The sequence below is a fragment of the Lytechinus variegatus genome, chromosome 14, assembly GCF_018143015.1.
Source record: "Lytechinus variegatus isolate NC3 chromosome 14, Lvar_3.0, whole genome shotgun sequence".
Taxonomy (NCBI): domain Eukaryota; kingdom Metazoa; phylum Echinodermata; class Echinoidea; order Temnopleuroida; family Toxopneustidae; genus Lytechinus; species Lytechinus variegatus.
The window spans coordinates 32,308,181-32,330,302 of record NC_054753.1 but is presented as its reverse complement, the minus strand read 5'-3'; the positions used below and the strand labels follow the sequence as shown (position 1 = coordinate 32,330,302).

General features: G+C 36.5%; 1 protein-coding gene across 3 annotated transcripts in view; it reads right to left on the bottom strand.

Moving 5' to 3' along the window:
- Positions 1 to 22,122, bottom strand: part of LOC121427354 (phosphatidylinositol 4,5-bisphosphate 3-kinase catalytic subunit alpha isoform-like) — a 49,205-nt gene that overhangs the window by 6,041 nt on the left and 21,042 nt on the right. For 2 of the 3 annotated variants that reach the window (XM_041623702.1, XM_041623703.1), the window contains exons 4-10: positions 5,883 to 6,133; positions 5,342 to 5,569; positions 4,668 to 4,859; positions 3,259 to 3,543; positions 2,494 to 2,597; positions 1,142 to 1,223; positions 346 to 507 (exon numbers count right to left, since the gene is read on the bottom strand). In XM_041623702.1, the coding sequence (XP_041479636.1) occupies positions 346 to 507; positions 1,142 to 1,223; positions 2,494 to 2,597; positions 3,259 to 3,543; positions 4,668 to 4,859; positions 5,342 to 5,569; positions 5,883 to 6,133 (1,304 nt within the window). The remainder of the gene's footprint in view (positions 1 to 345; positions 508 to 1,141; positions 1,224 to 2,493; positions 2,598 to 3,258; positions 3,544 to 4,667; positions 4,860 to 5,341; positions 5,570 to 5,882; positions 6,134 to 22,122) is intronic. The other variant, XM_041623704.1, reaches the window with a different exon arrangement.

The window sequence follows — 22,122 nt, the reverse complement described above, 5'->3', positions numbered from 1 at the left end:
GACCATCTAAAGCAGACAAGGTGATGTTGCAAAAAACCCAGAATTTGAACATTATCCCGGAAAATCAATTGACACTTCAATTTTAGCCATTCAGAACTGCATTCCTACCAATCACTGACTATTAGGAGTTGCATTCCAACATATACATTTTGTGCAATGAGCCACTGGACTAAAATCAATTTGTTTTCTATAATACTAACCCAACTTCAGTGCTAAATCAAAGCTTGTTATTGGATATTTTTACTCAATATTCAGAACAGCCTCATACTGACCCTAGGTCAGTTTGAAGGCCTTGAATGGAAGAATAAAGTGGGTCCAACTCAAAGAACTTAGCAATCTCCACACCTGTACAAGTTGAAGTAAGTACTGTGAAACCTGTTCATCAGACATACGGTCTAGACAATTGACTGCTTCAGTCCTGACACCAAGATCAGCATAGCTACAATCTAGGAGACCTAGAGCAGTCTCTGCATCCATGTCAGGCCAGTCCTTCAGAAGAACATATAGCTGAAAGAAGAAGATGTACTATTACTTTGCTTATTCCCAGACAATTTGTACAGGAACCAACTGGTTCTAGTATGTTGTAGGTGAACACTTTGATGATTGAATTCTGTAATTTCTATTACCTTTGTACAGGGATAACCAAATCCAAAAGGCAGTGTGCTAATAAACAAATGCCCATATTCTGAAAGGTTATTACTGTTTGAAATATAACAAGATATATATTACCCTATATGTTAACCATTGTAAAAGTCGTTCTCAGAAAAAAATAAACATCACAATTCATTGTTTCAACCATCTTTTAGCCTGTAGCCTCACAATCTTGAATGATTTCTGTTACATTCTGCCTGAGTAAATACTGGATATATGGATGGACATTGGACATTGTATCATATATGTGCTCAATTGCCAGTAATGCTTTAGCTAGAAAATGTTCTTTAGCATCCAATAAAATCTGTAACAAAATCATCTGTAATTTGCATTTATATTTAGATCTGGGATTTGCTAGTCACTGAAATAAGATGCAGAGTGCAGCTCCCCCCCCCCTTCGAGTTAATTCTTTTGTGAGATTATAGATGGCCGAGTCATGAATTCTTTGTATTGTGACATTATCTTGTGAATGACCCTGAAGCTATCTTACCTGAGCTACATCTTCTCTGCTATACCATTTAACAGAACTAAGAAGCTTGGGTAGTGAGTAAGGGTGATCTCTGCATACTAGTCTGTAATCATAAATATAAAGCATTGTTAATACCTTCTTACAGATCAGCAACTGTTGAATTTGTTTACTTGGATATAAATGTCAGAACATTGCAATTTGTTTGTGAGAGGAGGCCTTGTTGAAATGCTTAATGTGTTTCTTACAACAAATGATATCTTGGTAATTATAAATTATGCATTTATAACATAAAATGAAAATGTAAAGTGTAGAAAAGGAAGACTTGCTATAAGTCCCTAAAACTTATAATTTATGGGAAGTTTCAACATGCGTTATAATAACAAATCATCATAACCCTGGCTTAAGCAGAGCAGCCGTTATGTGCTTTGTGTTTCAAGGTATCAATGCTTGTATAGTCCCCATTAACCTCACCTGGGTTGGAAGCAGCACAACACAAATTAATTTCTTGTGGAAGGAAATGAACACTTTGGTACAATTTGAACCCATGATCCTTTGATTAAAAAAATAGAGTGAGAACCACTAAACCATGCTGCTTCAATACCAAATGTAATTTAGTGATCAGAAGAAAGATGGCCTGTACGTCTGTTCTGAGGGAGCAAATAATGAGGATCCATACCTTTCTAGAGGGTACTGAAATATCACCTTGTTTTCATACTTAAGGTGCAAGATAACAGCTACATGTATAATGTAAGGGCTCTGACTGTTGCCTTGTAATAAGAAGGGTGTTTCTTCAAACTTGACAGCAGCCTAGCATCAACCCACACTCTGCCACTCTCTACCCAGGTGCTAAATTAGTACCCGGTAGGATGTGAAAGTCATTGTAGCTTGTTCAGCATTTTTAGCACCCTACATAGTCACTTACTGGAATACTCCCCAGGGAGTGGAGGAAGTGCATATATTGAGTGAGGGAATTGCTGATTGAATCCAATGACTGGGGTAATACTAAATCTGTAAGCACTTACATGTACCATGGATGTCTTAAGCGCATTATAAAAAACCAGATTGTTATCATTATCATCAAGTCCACTATGCTTGTGCGCTATAGGATTACCAGCTAGGCTGAAGCCAGGGTTAATAATGACAAATTCACTTTAATCACTCTCAAAAGTGGATACATGTGTTCTTTAAGTGGCATCATTATTATTATTATTGTCATTAACATTTATTCTACAAACTAAACAAATGACCCTCCAAAGGCTCCATCCTGTTTTTTTTCTGCTCACTGATATTCTAGTATTTTAAAAATGTTTTCATTTGACTATATCAATTCATCAATTTTCTTTCATAGAAATTTGAAATGGGGTAAAATATACCTGAGTTTCCAAACAAGTTCTTTCTCTTGTACTGACATCTCATGAAGTCTGTCTCTATTCAAGATCTCTTCTAGCTGCTCTAATTCCTCTTCTGTAGGAGGTATCTAGAAGGATGAAAACATTTTCATACACAAACTAGAACAGGTTATTGAAAATGATTCCTATCACGATGACAGAAATAAACATATGTATATATATAAAAAAATGAAAATGGCATTTTACCCTGATTTATTGCTCTAACATATTGTCTTCATGAAAAACAGTACCTGGCACATTTGAGAAACATAACTTGTATGTCTTCATTCCATGACCAATGTGCGCCACTGTTTCACAAGCAGAGAGTAAAGACTGAGGAAGAAGCTCACTTTGCAAGATTTTCCCTGCTTTATTAACACATGTCATTACAATGGCAATGCAAATACCTCACAAATATATTAAAAAATGTCTTTCATATCTTCTTTCCAATACTAATATATGTATCAAGTCTCATGGGCACTGGGAGAAAACTAAGGAAATAGTTTGCGCTGCAAGTTTTTTTCTCTGATTTAAAGGAGATGTTCCCTAAATTCTTGTAGGAAGTGAGAGAAATACAAAACTAACACTGAGCTGAGCCCTTTATCTCAAAGAGATAAAATCAATATCATCAATTAATGGTAACTTGCTGTACATCGGTTTCCATAGACTTATAATTGTGCTAAATTGTACAATTAATAGTAGCATTTATGTAACAATGGCCGAGTCATGGTTGACAAGATTCTGACCTACCTCATCCTCATTGATCTCTTCTCTTCTCTGAGCCTTGGTGACAAAGAAGGCAAACTGCTGGATCTGGGAGTAACAGGGGAAGATAAGACTATGAGGGTAGCGATGAAACTCCAGCTCCAAGCACGGTGCATCCTTGTTAGGATTAGGTCCAGTCTGTCCAAAAGGATTGAGAAGGTCATCATTGCCCTTTGGTGGAGGCCAGAGGTAGAGACGCATGTTACCCATCTGAAGCCGGTTGGTGAAGTCAAAGAGGTTGACGTTGCCCCATGCTATCGCAAACCCACCCTGTAAAAAGTTTATGATTCGTGTTTTCAAAAACGTTTAGGAATGTGGACCTGTTGGCGAAGGTGAATGGGGTATGTTAGTATGGGTAAGTACTAGTATGGGTAAGTTTTAATAAGGGCTTTTGAGGTGGATGGTTAAAGGAGGAAGGACGGCAAGAGAAGACATGGATGAAGCAAGTGGAGGAGAATAGGAGGTTTGGTTTGATGATGGAGGATGTAGTGAATCGTGCAAAGAGGAACGGTTAAAGGGTGACTGCTTTGAGTCTGAAGTAATACCGCCCACCTCTGTTAAATGGGGGAAATCTGGAATTAAAATGTTTGACTATTGATTGACTGTCCTAGTCAAAACGAACAATAAGTCACAAGATTCTCTGTAATAAACCAAAATAGCTTGGGCTGCATAAATCAAACCTCAGGAAATTTGTTTTGTTTGAAAGAATAACTCTGCCTGTACATGCACTTCCTGTCATAAAAAGTGGTACATTTCAGAGCTAACAGAGACTATTTCATCTATGTAACCCTCTTCACAAACACATATTTGCAAGTTAACTCATCTGATTGACATATGAATAATACAGGACAGACATACAAATGAAACCCACAGCACCTCATGGGTTGTAGTTAAAATCAACTCCATCGAAGTCAGAAATCACTCAGTTCAAGCTCCTTCTATGGATTTAGCTAATGCAAACATAACCACTCACCAGAAATAACCCTGACAAAGTTTTAACACTTGTCCTATTCAATTTGGGCTATAATCAGGAGAGATTGATCAACAATATGTCTGAAAATTTCTCAGATCTAACAACTCTTTCTTTATTTTGATAAGCCGAACAGCACACCTGACTGATCAATGGTAAGTCTTGGATAGAGCAGACTTTTACCATGGTCACATTTGTTCTACGGCGGCCTTACGGCGAGTTGAAAACAGCCGTTTTATCAATTTTGATTCAAACCACCTATATGTAGTTGGACAAAAAATGTTGAAACGGCTGTTTTCGACTCGCTGTACGGCCGCCGTAGAACAAATGTGACCATGGCATTAGTCAGATATAACAAGTTCTTTCATAAAATGTTTTCCTGACACACATTCATGTGGCATTTCATTCTCTATTGGTGTCTTACCTCCTTTTTGCCTTTCCGCTTCTCTGACGAGCAGATTGAAACACACCACCTTGCACTGCGAGGAATATCATTAACCTTGATGTCATAGGTCAACCATTCATTCCAGCGAGGATTTGACCAAGGGACCTGTTCTGTTGATACTATAGGACATAAGGATTCTTCACCATGATAAATACCTGTTCTCACGTATATCTAAATTTGCAAAACAGAGATAAAACGTACAAGAAAATGGCATTAAGTTCCAGAGAGTTATAAGATTCTCAATGCTGTAATAAACAACAGAGTGATAGGTACAGATGAGATGGTCTCATTCTCAGATCATCTATCACCATCATAGCTAAACCCACTTGGTCTTCTAGCAGATGGTCTAATTCTCAGAATGTCAAACACATCATAACTCAACAAACCTAGTCTACTATCAATTCGGTTTAATTACAATTTGATCCTACCATCACTTGGTCTGTCATTTAGTCTAATGCCCAGGTCTAATTTCTACTTCTTGATTTTTTTCCATTATATCGATATGTTGTTCATAATCAGTTCATTTAATCACATTGGTGTTAGACCAAGTAGATATCAGACAAAATGGGTACAGCCTAACAAAATTGAGCTAAATCACGTCAGATGAGATGAAACAGAGAGTGGGTATAGACCAAGTGTCAATTCATACTTACTTTGTCTAGTTCTTTTACATTGACATAGGTAGCAAAGTTGATCTTGACCTGTAAGTTTTCATCCACTTCCCAAACACATGTGGTAGTCTGATTGGAAGGCATGGTAGATGCTCGTCTCATGTATGATGGTACAAGAAGATGGACATCCGGAAGACTGTTTAGGACCGTGTCTTTGGACATCAGCATCAGTTCAGGAATCTTGCTCTTCAGCAGACACTCCCGGATATACTGCAGAAATGAGAATATGATTGAAACACTGATGTTTAAAGGATCTAATTTTATACGGCACTCCTTTTGCTTCTACGAATCCTCAAAACTGAAGTACAGTCTTGTATCCCTAATCTGCGTTTCTTCCAACAATTGTAATGAAAATCGCCTATATCTAACTGTCCCTAAACCTTTACTTATAATCTCACCAATATTTATGACTGACCACATATTTCAATACTGGATACATATTATCAAGCTGATTATCCTTGTATCTGCATTGTTTGCATTATTCTTTTAACCTTTACTAAGAACCGCGCCTCTCACAACTTACCTTATACTGTGACACTGGATAATTATCATCAAGTAGATACTCCTCACACCCGCAAACCTTGAGAACATAGGTAGTCTTGTATTCCTCTATGCACTTCTTCCGTTGATGATTGGTTATGTCCATGTCCTCTGTTCTCTTAGAGATCACTCTGGCAATGATCAGTTCTGGAGTAGAGTCTTTGGCAGCCATGATAGAGTACTTTTCCCGATGTCCTGTCAGTGACACTACCCAAACCCATATCGTTAGACCACCTGAGTAAAGAGAATTGAAAAGAAAGAAATTGACATCCAGAATAAGAAGAGTCTTTGGCAGCCATGATAGAGTACTTCTTCCGATGTCCCGTCAATGGCACAACACACTCACCACACTCACATCATTAGCTAACTTGAAGAGAGTAACTAGAAATTTGTGTCCAAAGGACACAGATACCCCTGCTTAACATGATCAGAAATTTATTCTTTGACTTGTTTAACCAAATTTTTTTTTTTTTTGGGGGGGGAGTAGATGATAATAATGATATTGGATGGCTCATTTCATGAAATAAAAATAAAAATATTCTACTTGTTAGGGCCAGTATTCTACTCATCTTCGATTCATGAAATATTTGCCCAAATTCTTGGAATATTTCTGGTATTCCATTCTGAGCCATCAAAATATAAAATAATTATTTATTGATGTTGGGGTGGGATTTCATGGAACTTCCTTGAAGGTACACAGTTAGAGAAATGTAAAAATATGACTTTGCAAAAAAAGGAGAAAATCCCTTGCGGTGGTGTACCTCCACCACCAAGCCAAGCCAAGAAAGCCAATTTTCTTTATGTTTCCATCAATTCCTGTCCTCTCTACACCTAGGCCTGTATCATGCTCTCACCATCTTATACTTTTAGCATCCTGACTTTTTTTTTTTCAAGACATGACACTACAATAGCCTTGGGCTTGAGTTACGACTTGATCCAAATACAAATCACCAGACAAAACAAGAAAACAAAGCTCTTGAAACAGAGCCACAAATCTTGAGATGTTCTCACAAATGTTTGTCATCTCTGAACTCATGGCATCACTGACTGTTGATTGATTGGAACAGCCAAGTACTAATGGTTAATCTGACCCTTTGACCAGTAGGTCAGGTGGAGGTCACCTAGGGGTCGGAGGTCAGACAAATGTAGGCCTAACTCTGAACATGGGAGTGCATCAGAAGGGTTGGTTTGAGATGGAGTATCGCTTCTGGTAGATATGACATTGTGTGAGGGAAGTTGAAAATTATTATACTTGCATGAGTGAAGTGTGATATAACACTTCCCTGCTTGCATGCTACAAATACATGGGGAAATACATCATGCATCTGATATTATACAAATGAATGCAAAGCTTTTTATGCTATGACCATCTTCATCTTAAGGTAAATTTTGATTCAATTGTCTCATTTGCTTCTCCTTTTTAATTGAACAATCTTTAAATGATGGTAGTCTTGTCCTTTATATTACCAAGAAGCAAACAAATCAAAGAAAGTTACGAGAATTTTATGAAATTCATCCATCTCTATTTCAATTTGATTTCTTAGTCTATGTTGTACAATATATTCATATGAAATATTTCCTCAACTGGTGATACAACATTTGATCTGGTCTCAGAAGGCATAGGGTTAGAGTTAGGATTAATAGTGATAATATAGAGCATAAAAGTGGTGATTATATAGTTGCTTATTCAGTGGCGTACTACATATTACCCCAGCTTTAACTCCTACTTGTTAGGGCACTATTATGCTTTTCACACTGCACTTTTTGTCCTAAATTAGTGGGGCTAAGGGGGGGTCTTAGCCCCACCAATTTCCTGGGGTTAAGCTTAGCCCACTTCATTTTCACACCACGTTTTAGCAAAGTGGGCTAGCACGGTAAATAGTACTGTACTATCTGGCCCTGCAAAAAAGCAGGGTAAGCCGGCTTATTGTGGTGCTAGCACCACAACTGTGGTACTAAGAGATGCAGTGTGAAAACGAAACAGGGCTAAGGAAAGTGGGACTAAGCATTAGCCAATCACAGAAGTCGAATTGCACGTTAATCACGCTCTGTATGGTAAAATTATCAATTTTCGTGAGCTGAGGGATAGTCCGGGGTTAAGGCATTAACCACGGTTGAGCAGATAGTATGGGGTTAAGAAAGACAGTGTGAATTGAAAAAAAGATAGTATGGGGTTAAGGATAGTCCAGGGTAAGGGATAGTATGGGGTTAAGGAAATGCAGTGTGAAAAGCATATAAGTGCATTCAAGGAATTACTCCTGCCTGGGGGCCATTTCTTTTGGTAAATGATGTTTGGTGATTATTAAACAGTAAGAAAGGTTCACCAGTCATTCTTAAAGTCGCTCTTCACTTACAAACAGCTTTATGAACACCCACCTGGTACCCAATCACCTGGGTTGAGTGCATCATATTGAGAGTATAGTTGTTGCTGAAGGAAAATAAGCCATGGCTGGGATATGAACCCACATCACTCCGATTGAAAGCCAAGAGTCATAACCACTAGACCAAATGCCCCACAGGATTGTAATATCAAGTTATGGCATGATCAAAGTCACGCATGGGTCCCGTAACACAAAGCCTTTAGCGATTAATCGCTAAATGAAATGACCAATCAAGATCCTCGTTGCATGCGCATTTTGCTAAGTAGACTGACCATGAACCAATCAGAATTGTTCTTTTAAATTATCGATCAATCGCTAACCTTTGTGTTACGGGACCCTGGGCTCCGTAACACAAAGATTAGCGATCAATCGCTAAATGATCTGACCAATCAATATCAATGTTACACGCGCATTTGGTTTAAAATACTGACCAGGAACCAATCAGTGAGGTTCTTTCATATTTGCAATCCATCGCAAACCTTTGTGTTACGGAGCCCAGGACTCTGGATACTTCAGTACTGGAACAAGATTACTACTGCCTAAAGGCCTGGTCCCACTGGCCGACAGACACAAAACGTATTCATAACGGATACAGCAGACAAGCAATGCATTCGTAAGTGCAGTAGGACCAAGCCTTAATAATCCAAAAATAAACTATAAACATGAGCAAATGAAGGTAAAATGGCTTTTGTTACATTTTTTGCTTTTACTTTATGTTACACCTTCAGGCCTACACACATGTAAGCAAGTATATTTCAATTAGGGAAGAGGGTAACACACCTTCACCTCTGTCCATAGATTCTAGAACAGGAAACAGAATGGCAAGTAGGCTACTTTGAATCAACTTCGAGATATACTCAAGTGCCAATGTTCAGAGAAACAAAACTATGCACTTTTATAGAGGGCCAATGGTACCTACATGTAGGTGTCTACTTTCATAAACACCCTGTTTAAATCTTGTTCAGTCAAAAATGTGGATGAAACACTTGATTTAGCAGGTATGAAATGTGCATGAAGTACATGTAGTCCCACATATACATGTACATATTACCGGGGGGGGGGGGGGGGGGGCACTTCCATTGACGAATGGATACCATGCACGACCATGGGGTCTCGAAAAGCACCCTAAACACGTATTTTCTATATTCTGAAAATGCACCCCTTAACAAGTATTGGCGTGTGAAACCCTACCCTGAACAAGTATTAGAAACAAAACGATACTCTTGGCAAGAATTCCCTGAATTGAACCCCTAAACAAGTAATTGTTATGTCACGGACGTAAGTTGGTCGTCGGTTTTACCTTTACCTACATCATTGAGTTTAGTAGCACTAATACATAGTACGGCCCCACCTCCCACGTAAATCGTACTCTAAACACGTAGTGCTGACTGTTGGGGAAAAAAGTACATCCTTTATAAAACACTTTAGTCTTAATTATTATACCTTCGCAAATCTGACCCTAAACACGTAGCTTCCCTAGCGAAATAGATACCCTTTTTCAATCATTTTAGTGTTTTTGAACCCTTATTACGTTACGTACGCAAAGTGCCCTATCTTGAAAAAGACATCCTTTTTTAAGTGTGTTTTTTTGGTCATGCATGGTATCCACTCGTCAATGTAAGTGGCCCCCCAGTCACGCAGATATAACATTCAATTTATAAGCCTATACTTTGGAGCCATTTGATAAAAATAAAATTATGGTAACATTGCCATTATGACATCATGGAAAGAGAGCTCATCAGTCAATTACAATCAAGGTTTCCATGGTATTAGCAAAGTTACAAAATTATATTCTTCAAGGTACAGGGCCCCAGTAATATTTTTCTGATGAGGCTGGTGTGAAAGTAGATTCTCTATACAAATATCAATGCTATTTTGCTAATCATCTTGTTACATGGTAGTTCCTTGGTTACATAAAGTAGCACTGCAAAACAACTTTGGGTAGCATCACTGGATGGGCTACTAGTCTTCCATTTCAGTCATATTTTAAAACAATGAATTCAATTCATATTTCTCCATATCAAGTCTTGTTCAGCAAATAATTTGGATAAAATCCTTGATTTAGTGAGTATGATACGAGCTTGAGCATGTAGTACATTCCAGTCATATCAATGAATTCTAATAACATACAGAACATGTCCATCTCAATCTAGGCCTATATCTTGATTAGCGTAGACACATGAAACAATTTTTTTATAGTAAAATCACAAAATGTTTTATTTTGATAGGTCAAAATTATATCACCTATTTCAGAGTAATCTTTACTTCCAGATTTTCAACTTTGACATGGCACATACAAGTAGATAGGAGGCCTAATTAAAGTAGAGTGCTCCCAGGTTTTTTTTAGCACTAAAAATCTTGGAAGACAAGGTATATTGTATGAAGGCCCCTATTTATTCCAAGTTTGACTGACCCCTTGAGAGAGGGATGCTCAACGTAGAGAGAAACTCAAAAGTAACATTATCCTCCCACCAACTTAAGTGGATAGGTAGGGAGGATTAAGAAATGCATCCATTGTCTATTATTTATTACTCAATGTGACTTTTGTGAGCCTCCCTATATTCTGGGCTTTGAGGAAAGTAACTTCCCTCTCACACGCTAACAAGGGCTAAACTGGACTAGACTCCTAATACCAATTAACATCAAGAATTACACCTGACTTTGGTTGTGTTGCATCGCCATATTGCAAATTCCTAATCCCTAGTTCAGATAAACGGCAACAAATAATTCACACAAAAAGGAAATCAAGGTCTGATTTTCAGACTAGCCTAGCAGCATGAGGCATTGCTATTTGTTATGAAGTAACAGGCATGCAGACTATTTTGATAGGAACTTGTTTTGCCAAAGCACTATAATGACCTAAAGATGACCTTGTTTATTACTTGGGGTCATTTTAGGTCACGATCAGTCTGGTACTTTCTATCAGAATTAGAGTAGAAGAGAAAAGATGGATGGGGGGGAAGGCACTCAGTATATACATGTAATGCATAGTGGGTATGTGCCACGGAGGGGACCCCTTTTTTACACTCAAATTTCCATTCCAAGGCATAGCATTTTTGTCTTGAGAAAAAGAACAAAGAAAGCCGCTCCAAGGCATAGCATTTTCTTCTTTTCGGGAAAAAAAGAAGAAAGAAATCCGCTCCAAAGCTTCGCATATTTTTTGCTACGCCGTTCCGGTTTCAGTGATCTGCTACAATAAGCTGCAATTTGGTGAAAAAACGGCTATGCCCGTTCCATAGGGATGCATACGCACTCAAACGCCGGCAATCCGTTCCAAGGACCCCCGTTTCACAAACCTTTGTAGTTCCAAAGCCTGTTCCGAGGACCCTCCTATTTACAATAAGCCCGCTCCAAGGCCCCCGTTTTTGGTCTTGCTCGCGGCACACCCCCACCACTTTTTTGGTCGAGTGCCCCCCGCCCCCGGGGATGGATTTAACTTTAAATTACAGCTATAAAATACTCAAAAGCATTTTTTCCAAATTAAATATCAAGTTCAGACAACAAAGAATGTTTAAGAAAGGCATTGTCAGATGTTCTATCCGACAAATATTTCATCTGACAGTTATATTATACTGTAGAAACTCTTCTTCTTAGACAATCAAAATCAAGTTATCAGATCTGACTTGTTGAAGGTTCATCATATTTCTTTTAAAAAAGGGGGTATGATATGATGTATCTTTTCAGATATATGAAAAAGTGATTTTCAAAATGTGCATGATTCTTCAACAATTTTCCAAATAGTTTATAAATTTTGTATCGAATAGGTATGAGCTGTATTAGCATCCACTGCTCAATGCAGGAAATACATAAGGATGACAAATAATTTTGACACCTGAAATCACCCCTAAAATTCCCCTCAAATGCATGCTTTGGGGCAACCATTCTTTTTAGAGTCGCCTCAAGATCTGTCAAAAACAATATTGAAGATCATTTAGAAAATCAATATTCTAACTAAGGCAGAATATTTGCTTTTACTGCATATTAAAATTGCTTCTTACACCTAAAAAGTAGCCCTTAAAGTGAAAGAAATAGCCCTAAAAATAAAACCATATTTCCTACCCTACCACCGCACAAATAATATCACTTTCAATATTTTGAGAAAAAAGCAACATTTGGAATTTATATCCCAACAGCATATGGAGGAACTGCTCATCAGTTAAGTCACAAAATTAAAATTTAAAATGAAGTTCTTGTTCAGATTTTCATCAAACATTCCTCAATATTTTTTTTTAAGTTTCCTGCTTTTGTCAAAACTAAAAGATTATCAGGGTAATTTCCTTTTTATATTGATTGTTTGTTAATTTTCATAACTGACTGCAATGATTATGGTGTATGATCAATCATAAAAATAAATTATCTCTACAATCAATCGCTTAGCTTTATGTTACTGGGCTCATCGCTTTTCTTCATATCTGTGAAGTTATCTCAAACAAAAATGCAATTTTGTTACAAGACCATACAATAAATCCTGCTAAAACAGCTAATTACATGCAGCGTTGCGGTCTGACTGTTATAATGGGATGATGTACTATATTGAGGTCACCTAGAGCTTGAAGCTTAGCTCAGTTTGAAAGGAATAGAATCCCTACTGGGTTATAAATCGTTATATAGTACAACCATGGACCCTACTATTACTGTGTTTGCACAGTAACGCGGCTTGGGGGGTTCGACATGCGAGCCATGCTCAACACAGCAATTTTATGCTGTGTTCGATGCGTGAGCCGCATCGAACACGGATTTTTGATCTGCCAAAATCGTAGGTTTCAACCCGTGAGCCGAGTCGTATTCGCCTATTTTTTTTTTGTAAACAGAAAGCCCTTTTTGTTTCAGTATAAACGCGATCACAGTTGCCCTCTTTGCAGCATTCGACCTTGCTTGAGGATCCAACACTCGAGCAGAGTCGTGTGTAAACATGGTATAAGAAGGGTTTTTGGTACAACAAACTAATTATGTTAGGTTGGAGAACAAAAGAGACTTATAGGTTTGATTAGGAGTTGGGGATCTGTGGCACAAATGGAAACAATTTGATAATAATTGTAGAATTTAAGTTCATGATGGCCAGATTCAATATGTTACAATCCATAAATTGTATCTCTTAATCCATGGTACCGAACACATTCAGAGGTGGCACAACAGGGGGGGATGATTTTTTTAGAGGTGAAAAAAAGAGAACAAGAAAAAATAGAAAGGGAAAGAAGAGTAAAATCACAAGTTGTGTAAATTTAATACCCCTAAAATTCAACAGAGAAAATAGGATGTCACTGTCTTGCCCTCCGCCCCCCAAAGTATTCTGGCACCACTTCTCATCACATTAGATTCTTTTTTAACATCTAAAATAACAGGTCAAAGACATGGAGTTCTGACTTGTATGTAAGTGTAATAAATAGCCAATTTTAAAGATGATCACATGTAGGCCTATTTAAGGAAAATGAAAAACAGATGCCATAACGTGTAGTTTGGAAAAACGAATTTAACTAGACACTCGGTGGAACAAACAAGAATTGTATGAGACAAGAAAGAAAAATAACCGGAGGTAAAAGGCATCACTCCTGCATCTCACTGGCCGAGAAGATAACAGAAGAGTGTTTCACGAAACATCTTATCAATGATTTTTCAATGACGAATTTGCTCTGAGCCAATCATGTGCAAGGATTTCGGTAGCTTATAATAGTAGTCAGTGGAAGTCTTTTGACTACTGAAATGCTCTCCAGTATTAAGATTTCTGAGATGGATTTCATCTACCCTGGGCAATGGAGAAGGTATTAGACCCTGTTCACATAAAAACATGGACCAGGTTTAGCACAGTGTGGCTCAATGGTAACACTCTCATCTCATAAATGGGGATGTCATGGGATTGATTCCTGGAAGAGTTATTTCAAAGAATACAAGGAGCCTTCTTCCTTCTTACTAGAACCTCAATGCATTAGAATTAAGAATATAATAATCATGCATGTTATTCATGGTGGGCTGGAAAACGAGCTATTACTACTAAAGTAGCTACACTGGAAAAGTATTTAAGGGTCATTATTATCATTAGACCCCATTTACATGAAAAGGCCCATGTTAAAACAGTAGGAGCAGGTTTTTTAATTATAAAGGTATTTTATATATGCTGCAAGCTAGTAGCTAGCTAGCAATTAGAAAATGCAAGCTAGCAAACAGTAAAAACATTAAAAGATTGCTGAATTATCTTTCTGCATATCTATCTTTCTGTGAGCGAGTCACTGGATAGCTAGTACCTAGCTTTTGAGACTCTGTTTACATGAAAATGGGAAGCAGATACAGACTGAAATGTAGTCACATTAACCAATCCAACTGATTATTCCTGATGACAAATGTTCTGCTTTTTGGAGCATGTTACTATTTAAAAAGAAACAATTTTATACGAAAAAACAAATGGGATAATTAAAATAATATAAGAAAGACAAGACGGGGGACATGATATCACTCACTGCATATCCATGATGATAAATGTCCTCTTTCACTAAAATTATATAAAAAGATATAAAATTCTGTTATTTCTTTATCTTCCTTCAATAAAGATTTTAAGTGTTTTGCTCACTACTAAATTTAAGTTTTCTCTGAAAATTAAAACAATCATGACCTACTTGGGATTGAGTAGGTTTATTTCATTAAGCAACCAATGCCTCATTCTGACCATATTTTTTGTGATCAACTCCAATAATCAGAATTATTTACTGTATGAACAGGGTTGGAAGGGAGATAGAAAGAAGAGCCTTGTTTACGTTTTGAGATCGTTGCCTCCAGCTAAAAACACATCAGCAGCTTGTCAACACTCCAGCCTCGTACTTAAATTATGGAATAAATTTCTCCAATACAAGATTCAGAATATTATGTACTTCAGCATCCATACGATCACATACATTGATTAAGAGATGGAACAGAAAAGTGAGAAAGGATTAAATTGTACTGGTAGAAAATATTTTGATGGGAAAAATGACTATTATTATTATTATTTGTTTGGCGTCATTATATATATAATCCTGTTGTATCAAAACATCCCATTTTCAAGTCAATATACACCAAATATATTTCCTCGCACTTCGAGTATCTATTATTATTATTGTTTGGCGTCACCTGTGCCTGGGAGGGGAAAAGCAAACTGAATCACTATGACCCGCAGGTCTCTCCTCCCGATATAACCGATTGTTATATTGCATTGTTTATTAAAAATATATATTTTTCTATCAATATTAGGGGAAGAGATATTGCTTTTCTATGTTTTTCATATTGTTATTGCTTTCTGTATAAAAAGTTGCCTGTATATGCACGTGGGAGTATTAATGTTTCTATTATCTACTACCACATGATCATTATATAATTGTGTAAACACAGTGACTGGGATCACAGCAGCATGTAAATGAAGTTTTTCTGTAAAGAAGCAAACAGTGCAACTACAGCGTGGTCACGTTTTTTTTCAAATTGCAGTATGTCAGTGATATATCTCCTTTGCTTAAAATATTATATTCGCATACTGCTATTTACCCCCTCACCCACTTCTGCAAGGGGATTAATCATAAACATGTACATAAGGATTCATTCCATATCTGAGTAAGCTGTATTTTTCTATGAAAAAGAATAGTGTAACCAACGTTCTCGCCATGTTCATTCTGACGCTTGGCAGCTTGAAGCGACGCAAGCCGCACAGCGGCCTCAGAGCTCAGTAGCTATCGAAAATATCAATATGGACGAGCTAAGATTGCTGCTAAATGCACGACATTTATATTTAATGCTTCTCCGGCCACACAGCTGTATCGGTTGCGCGGATTGCGATTGAAGCAGAAAGGCAAGTACTGATATATTTTGGGGGTCAAATTTGAACAAAACAATAAAAGTTGGCAGGTTTTATCTGGTCTTCAGGCTCATGACAATGTTCTTGAAAGTTTTTTTGTTATGGGTAATGTTTTGATCAGTTCCTGTTTCAGTTTTAAAAATAAGGCCTAAAGCCTCATATTTTTTTTTTAAATATTAATAGAATACATAGTCATATTTCTCTTTTACAGTTAGGTGCACGGGATTTTACAAACTGACTCACAAACCCTGTTTTTTGTAAAAATTAGCTTTTGAAAAAACACACAAGTGCTTCATTTCAAATATTGAAACAAGGCAAAAGCGATTTTTACCGTGTTTACACATTGACTCGGCTCGGGTGTTGAATCCGCGAGCCGGGTTGAACACTGCGAAGAAGGGATCAGAGATCGCGTTTATACGTACATATAAAAAGGCGAGTTCAACACGGCTCGCGGATCTCGAACGGAAGAAGAATTATGACGTCGCAAATTAAACGCGGGAAATTCACCGCCGGAATCGAATCTTGTCCGTGCGAACAACAACAATGCCAAAAGTGAAAGCGCGCGCAGTGACCTGGTCAAGAGAGTTCGACACGGCTTTCTGTTTACACACGAAAAAATTGCCGAGTCTGACTCGGCTCGCGGGTTGAAACCTACGATTTTGGAGGATCAAAAAAGCCGTGTTCGACACGGCTCGCGGATCACACTGATCGCGTTTACACAGCATAAAATTGCCGTGTTGAGCACGGCTCGCGTGTCGAACCCCCGAGCCGTGTCACTGTGTAAACACGGTATAAGTGTCTCGCTCACTTATGAAAATAACCAGAAATATTGTAATTTGCGAGGGCACGCAACAGAATTGTATCGAAACTTCATTGTGAAATGACTGGGATGGAATAACACTTGTCATATTAAGAGCCTTGCATGTAAACTTTAATGTTGACCTGAAAATGACTTTTGACCTTACCATGTGACCTCCGACTGCAGCATAACACGCAGGTCCCTCAAGTCCATCTACCATCCAAGTTTTGTTGAAAAGTGACTTACGGTTGCAGAGTTAGGTGTCATAAGAGAGTCTTGCATGTAAACTTTAACGTTGACCTAAAAATGACCTTTGACCTTACCATGTGACCTCTGACTGCAGCATAACATGCAGGTCCCCCAATCCATCTACCATCCAAGTTTGGTTGAAAAGCGACTTATGGTTGTCAAGTTATGTGTCATTAGCTTTGTGACAGATGGACAACATTTGGATCCCTGAGTCTTGCCTTCACCTCTGGTGGGCGAGACAAAAATAAATAATTGCGGACAAAATTTTGTATATTATAAAATAGAATGTATTTTTTAGATTAGTACAAATAATTGATCTGGTTTCTTTCAAAGGGCGAACTTATGAGCATCTGAAAAACATACAAAATTTGAACGCAATTATCTTGAAATCATGTTTTGAAGACCAGCCAAGGTTTGAGCAAGTTTGTTAAATCACTGGCGACATACGAATACATGTATAGAACCTATAAACAGAAAAAAATTGGCAAAGATCATAGAATTGTTTATTGTAAGACTTCATAAATGTCTAAGTATTCAAATATAAGGAGAGTATTTCAAATAGTGATTTTCATTGAAAATCTGTTATAAGCTACCGAAATCCTTGCATCTGATTGGCTTAGAGCAAATTAGTCACTCTCCAGGATATGTATTAACTAGCACATCAATGATGTGGAGCTCATCTGGCATATATCTCGTAACACAATTTAACACAATTTAAATTTCAGCCCAGTTGACACTGTAGTGAATTATATTGGTGACATAAATTAAGGAAATAGAATTAAAATTGATGATGAAATGACATATAAGCAGTTTTTGTGATCTATGAATAAATTTCATATGAATTAAGTATTAATTATTATCTAGGTTTCTTAACTTAACTCTGTGTAGAACCTTGGTGAACCTAATGTAGCTCTCAGATAGAACAAAAATAACCAAAATCAATCAACAAATAAGTAATTTTTGTGAGTTTTGAAAATATATGAATAAATAACAGATTCAATGAGTTTCAAAATTCTATGTTTAAATTTTATATCACCACCTCGAGCTATTATACAAAGCAAACAAAATTGAAATTGATCAACAAATGAAGAAAAAACATTTTTTGTGATTTATGAATAAATTTGCATAAATTAGAATAATTTTCCAGACAAAATTTTGTGTACAAGTTTGGTGAACCTCTTGCAGCTCTACCAGATGGAAGAAAAAAAATCAAAATCTGTCAACAAATAAAGAAGAGGAATTTTCTGTGATTAATGAATACATTTCGCATAAATTAGCATAAATAATTTTCTACTGAAAATTTTCAAAATTCTGTGTAGAAGTTTGGTGGGCCTCATGAAGTTCTACCGGATGGAAGAAAATATATCAAAATCTGTCAACAAATAAAGAAGAGGCATTTTCTGTGATTTCTGAATAAATTTCACATAAATTAGCATCAGTAATTTTCTACTGAAAATTTCAAAAATCTGTGTAGAAGTTTGGTGAACCTCATTAAGTTCTACAAGATAGAAGAAAAAAAGTAAAAATCGGTCAACAATTAATGAAGAAAAAGCATTTTATGTGAATTTTTAAAAATATAAATAAATTTATTTCGCAAAAATTAGCATAAAAATTGTTTTGGTCAAAATTTCAAAATTCTGTGTAGCAGATTGGTGAACCTCATGAAGCTCTACCAGATGGAAGAAAAAAAAATCAAAATCGGTCAACAAATTAAGCATTTTATGTGAATTTTTAAAAATATGCATATATTAATTTTGCATAAATTAGCATAAAACTTGTTCTAGTCAAAATTTCAAAATTCTGTGTAGAAGATTGGTGAACCTCATGAAGCTCTACCAGATGGAAGAAAAAAAATCAAAATCGGTCAACAAATAAAGAAGAAGCATTTTATTTGAATTTTTAAAAATATGCATAAATTAGCATAAAAATTGTTCCGGTCAAAATTTCAAAATTTTGTGTAGAAGTTTGGTGAACCTCATGAAGCTCTACCAGATGGAAGCAAAAAAATCAAAATCGGTCCACAAATAAAGAAGTAGCATTTTTTGTGAATTTTGAAAAATGCGCATAAATTAGCATATTTAATGAATTTCAAAATTCTGTGTAGAAGTTTTGAATGCCCCACCTAGTGCTATCATATAAAGCAAACAGAATTGAAATCGGACTTGAAATGGCGAAGTAGTAGCAATTTGAAATTGTGGACGGACGACAGACGACGGACGCCACGCCATGGCATAAGCTCATCTTGCCCTTCGGGCCGGATGAGCTAAAAATTTCCAACTCACTTATCAAAATGTGAAGTTGAAGTAGGATAAAGGGGCTGTTTCATAAAGATTTGCTAAATAATTTCCAAAGCACAATTTCTACATCAAGTCTACTTTCAGCCAATCAAAATGAATGATTTTAGTAGCTTTAAAGTGTTATTGTAAACTGTCATTATGATAAGTTTTATGAAATATGTCCCTGATGATTGTGAAAGGCATCCCTGTACAATGTATAAACACTGTTTAAAATTTTAAGCACTTTGTTTGAGCCCGTCACTTTTTTGTTTAAACTTTTTAAACAAGTTGTTTAAAAAAAATTAACAATTACAAAAATTTAAACTTGTTTTTAGAGTGACAGGCTAAAATAATGTGCTATTTTGTTTATTGTGTATATCCTCTCTCATTCACTCACTATCTCCCCCCTCTCTCTCATCTCTATCTTCAGACTAATAATGGTAATAAAATAAGTTTTACCAACAGCACTGACAAGCATAATTTGAAATTACGATCGCAGATCAATAAAGAAATATTCACATTTAATTTTGAATATGAATGAATGTGATTTGGCTTCAATAATATAAATTCAAACGAAGTGGATTTGTGTACTCCAATTTTTTTTAAAGTCAAGAAATGCCACCATCAAGAATTTACAAGTTCCAAACAATGTCAGAGAAGAATTACACTTTTGTCATTTTATAAGCAGCAAAATAGCTTCTGTTCTCTTCAACAGCATTGCTGATGGTTAATTAAAATTATTCTCAAGTGTAAATAATTCACACTTCTATTCTATAGGGTATAATTAAGAATGTGAATGAAAATGAAAAAGGTAAGGGACATCAATGAATGCTGTGGTTTCATGGAATCTAGTGCAGTCATGGGAGTTTTCTGAAAAATTACCTGAGGCTGTAAATACAAATGACACTCGTGATAGATACTAATGCTTCTTGGTGAATCAATGGATGATGTACTGATGGTGTACAAAGATGCAAACATCATTAGACTATTTGGAGAAATCTTCAGGAATCAAAACTTTTAAATTTCATAAAGATTCAGACCTTCACAGTTTAAAAGGAAAATAAAGCAGTGTAATTAACTTGTATCTACAAGTAAACCTAAATTCCAAGGCAATACCACAAAAGACACATTGCTATAAAACACAACAAATGAGACAAATTTATAACTATAAGGGCACAAGAAATCTCCAAAGACAATGCAAAGGGTACAAAGGTCAGCCATAGCATTTAATAGCCTTAGATGAATTTAATCAGACCTATATTAATTTCTCATCTCTCTAGTTGTGAATATTATTCAATAAAGTAAAACCTTCAAACAAACCAGATATCTTTAACATTATTGAGAACATTCAACGTTCACAACACACTGGACATCAGCTCAAGTACACCCAGCCTTTTTGTAGAGTAAACTGCTACATGTACAGTATGTTCCCAAGAACCATCCGTATTTGGAATACTCTCCCAAACACTGCTGTAAGTTCGACCTCTATAGCTGGCTTCCGGAGAGCAACGTTGCCTATCATTCAGCAAATGTTGCCTCCCCCTTCCCTTAAGATGCTGTAAGAGGGACACACACGCACCACCCGCATACTGCACCTAGCACATTGTACATGTAGTGCACCAAGAATACCACCACGGACGGACGACGGACGGACGACATTTGGATCCCTAAGTCTCACCTTCACCTCTGGTGGGCGAGACAAAAAGTTGGTTTGAATATATATAGAAAAAATCAAATAAGCATGAAAATGAAAATTTCATCGAAATCGGATGTAAAATAAGAAAGTTGTAACATTTCATGAAATAATTATACTCACATCCTGGTCTGTCTGCAAATGAGGATACTGATGACATCATCCACTTGCTATTTCTTTTGTTGTTCATGACATGAAAAATTAAATATTCTATTTTTCCTCACTGTCATGTGGAACAAAGTTTGATTTCTCCCTGAACATCTGTAATGTTTTAACATTTTATGGTTGAAACAAAAGGGTCTTTATTGTCAATCTGCAAAACTTGAAATATTGTACAATTCAAGCAATAAAAAAAATAGTGAGTGAGGGACATCATCAACTCTGTTATTTGCATGTCAACGAGTTTTGCATATAACTGTTTTGTGAAAATAAGAGAAACTTTAATATGTCCTAACTTTCTTATTTTACATCAGATCTTGAGTAAATTTTCAGTGTTATTCCTCTTTGATTTTCCCCTTTTAATTCAAATCAACTTTTATCCAGGGTGGACTTGACCTTTAAGCAGCATATACCAGCTAGCAAAATGCCCTCTGACTGTAGAAGCAAACATACATGTAGAAGCAAACATACATGTATAGAGGTCCTCTCGCATCCTGCCAGTATCTACCAATATCTACTGAAATGTGCTGACAAGGAAACTCATGCAAGATTCATGATAAACTCACCATTAGAAAATTTTCATTGATGTATTCTACCGTACATGTATGCAATGACAAGGTGACAAAACAATGTTTTATTCAAGTAGATGAACCTTGTCAATAGGGTGTAACATACTGCAGCCTGCCATTTCTAATGCTGTGAAGTAGTGAGATCAGAAACATTCATTATAGAGATGGAATTAGCATGAATAGCTTGCTTCCTTACTCTCTACTCTATAAATTTAAGTGAGTATACAGCTCCTTTTGCCACCCTAATTATAAGTTTTACAAAGATAATAAATTCACTCTTTTAT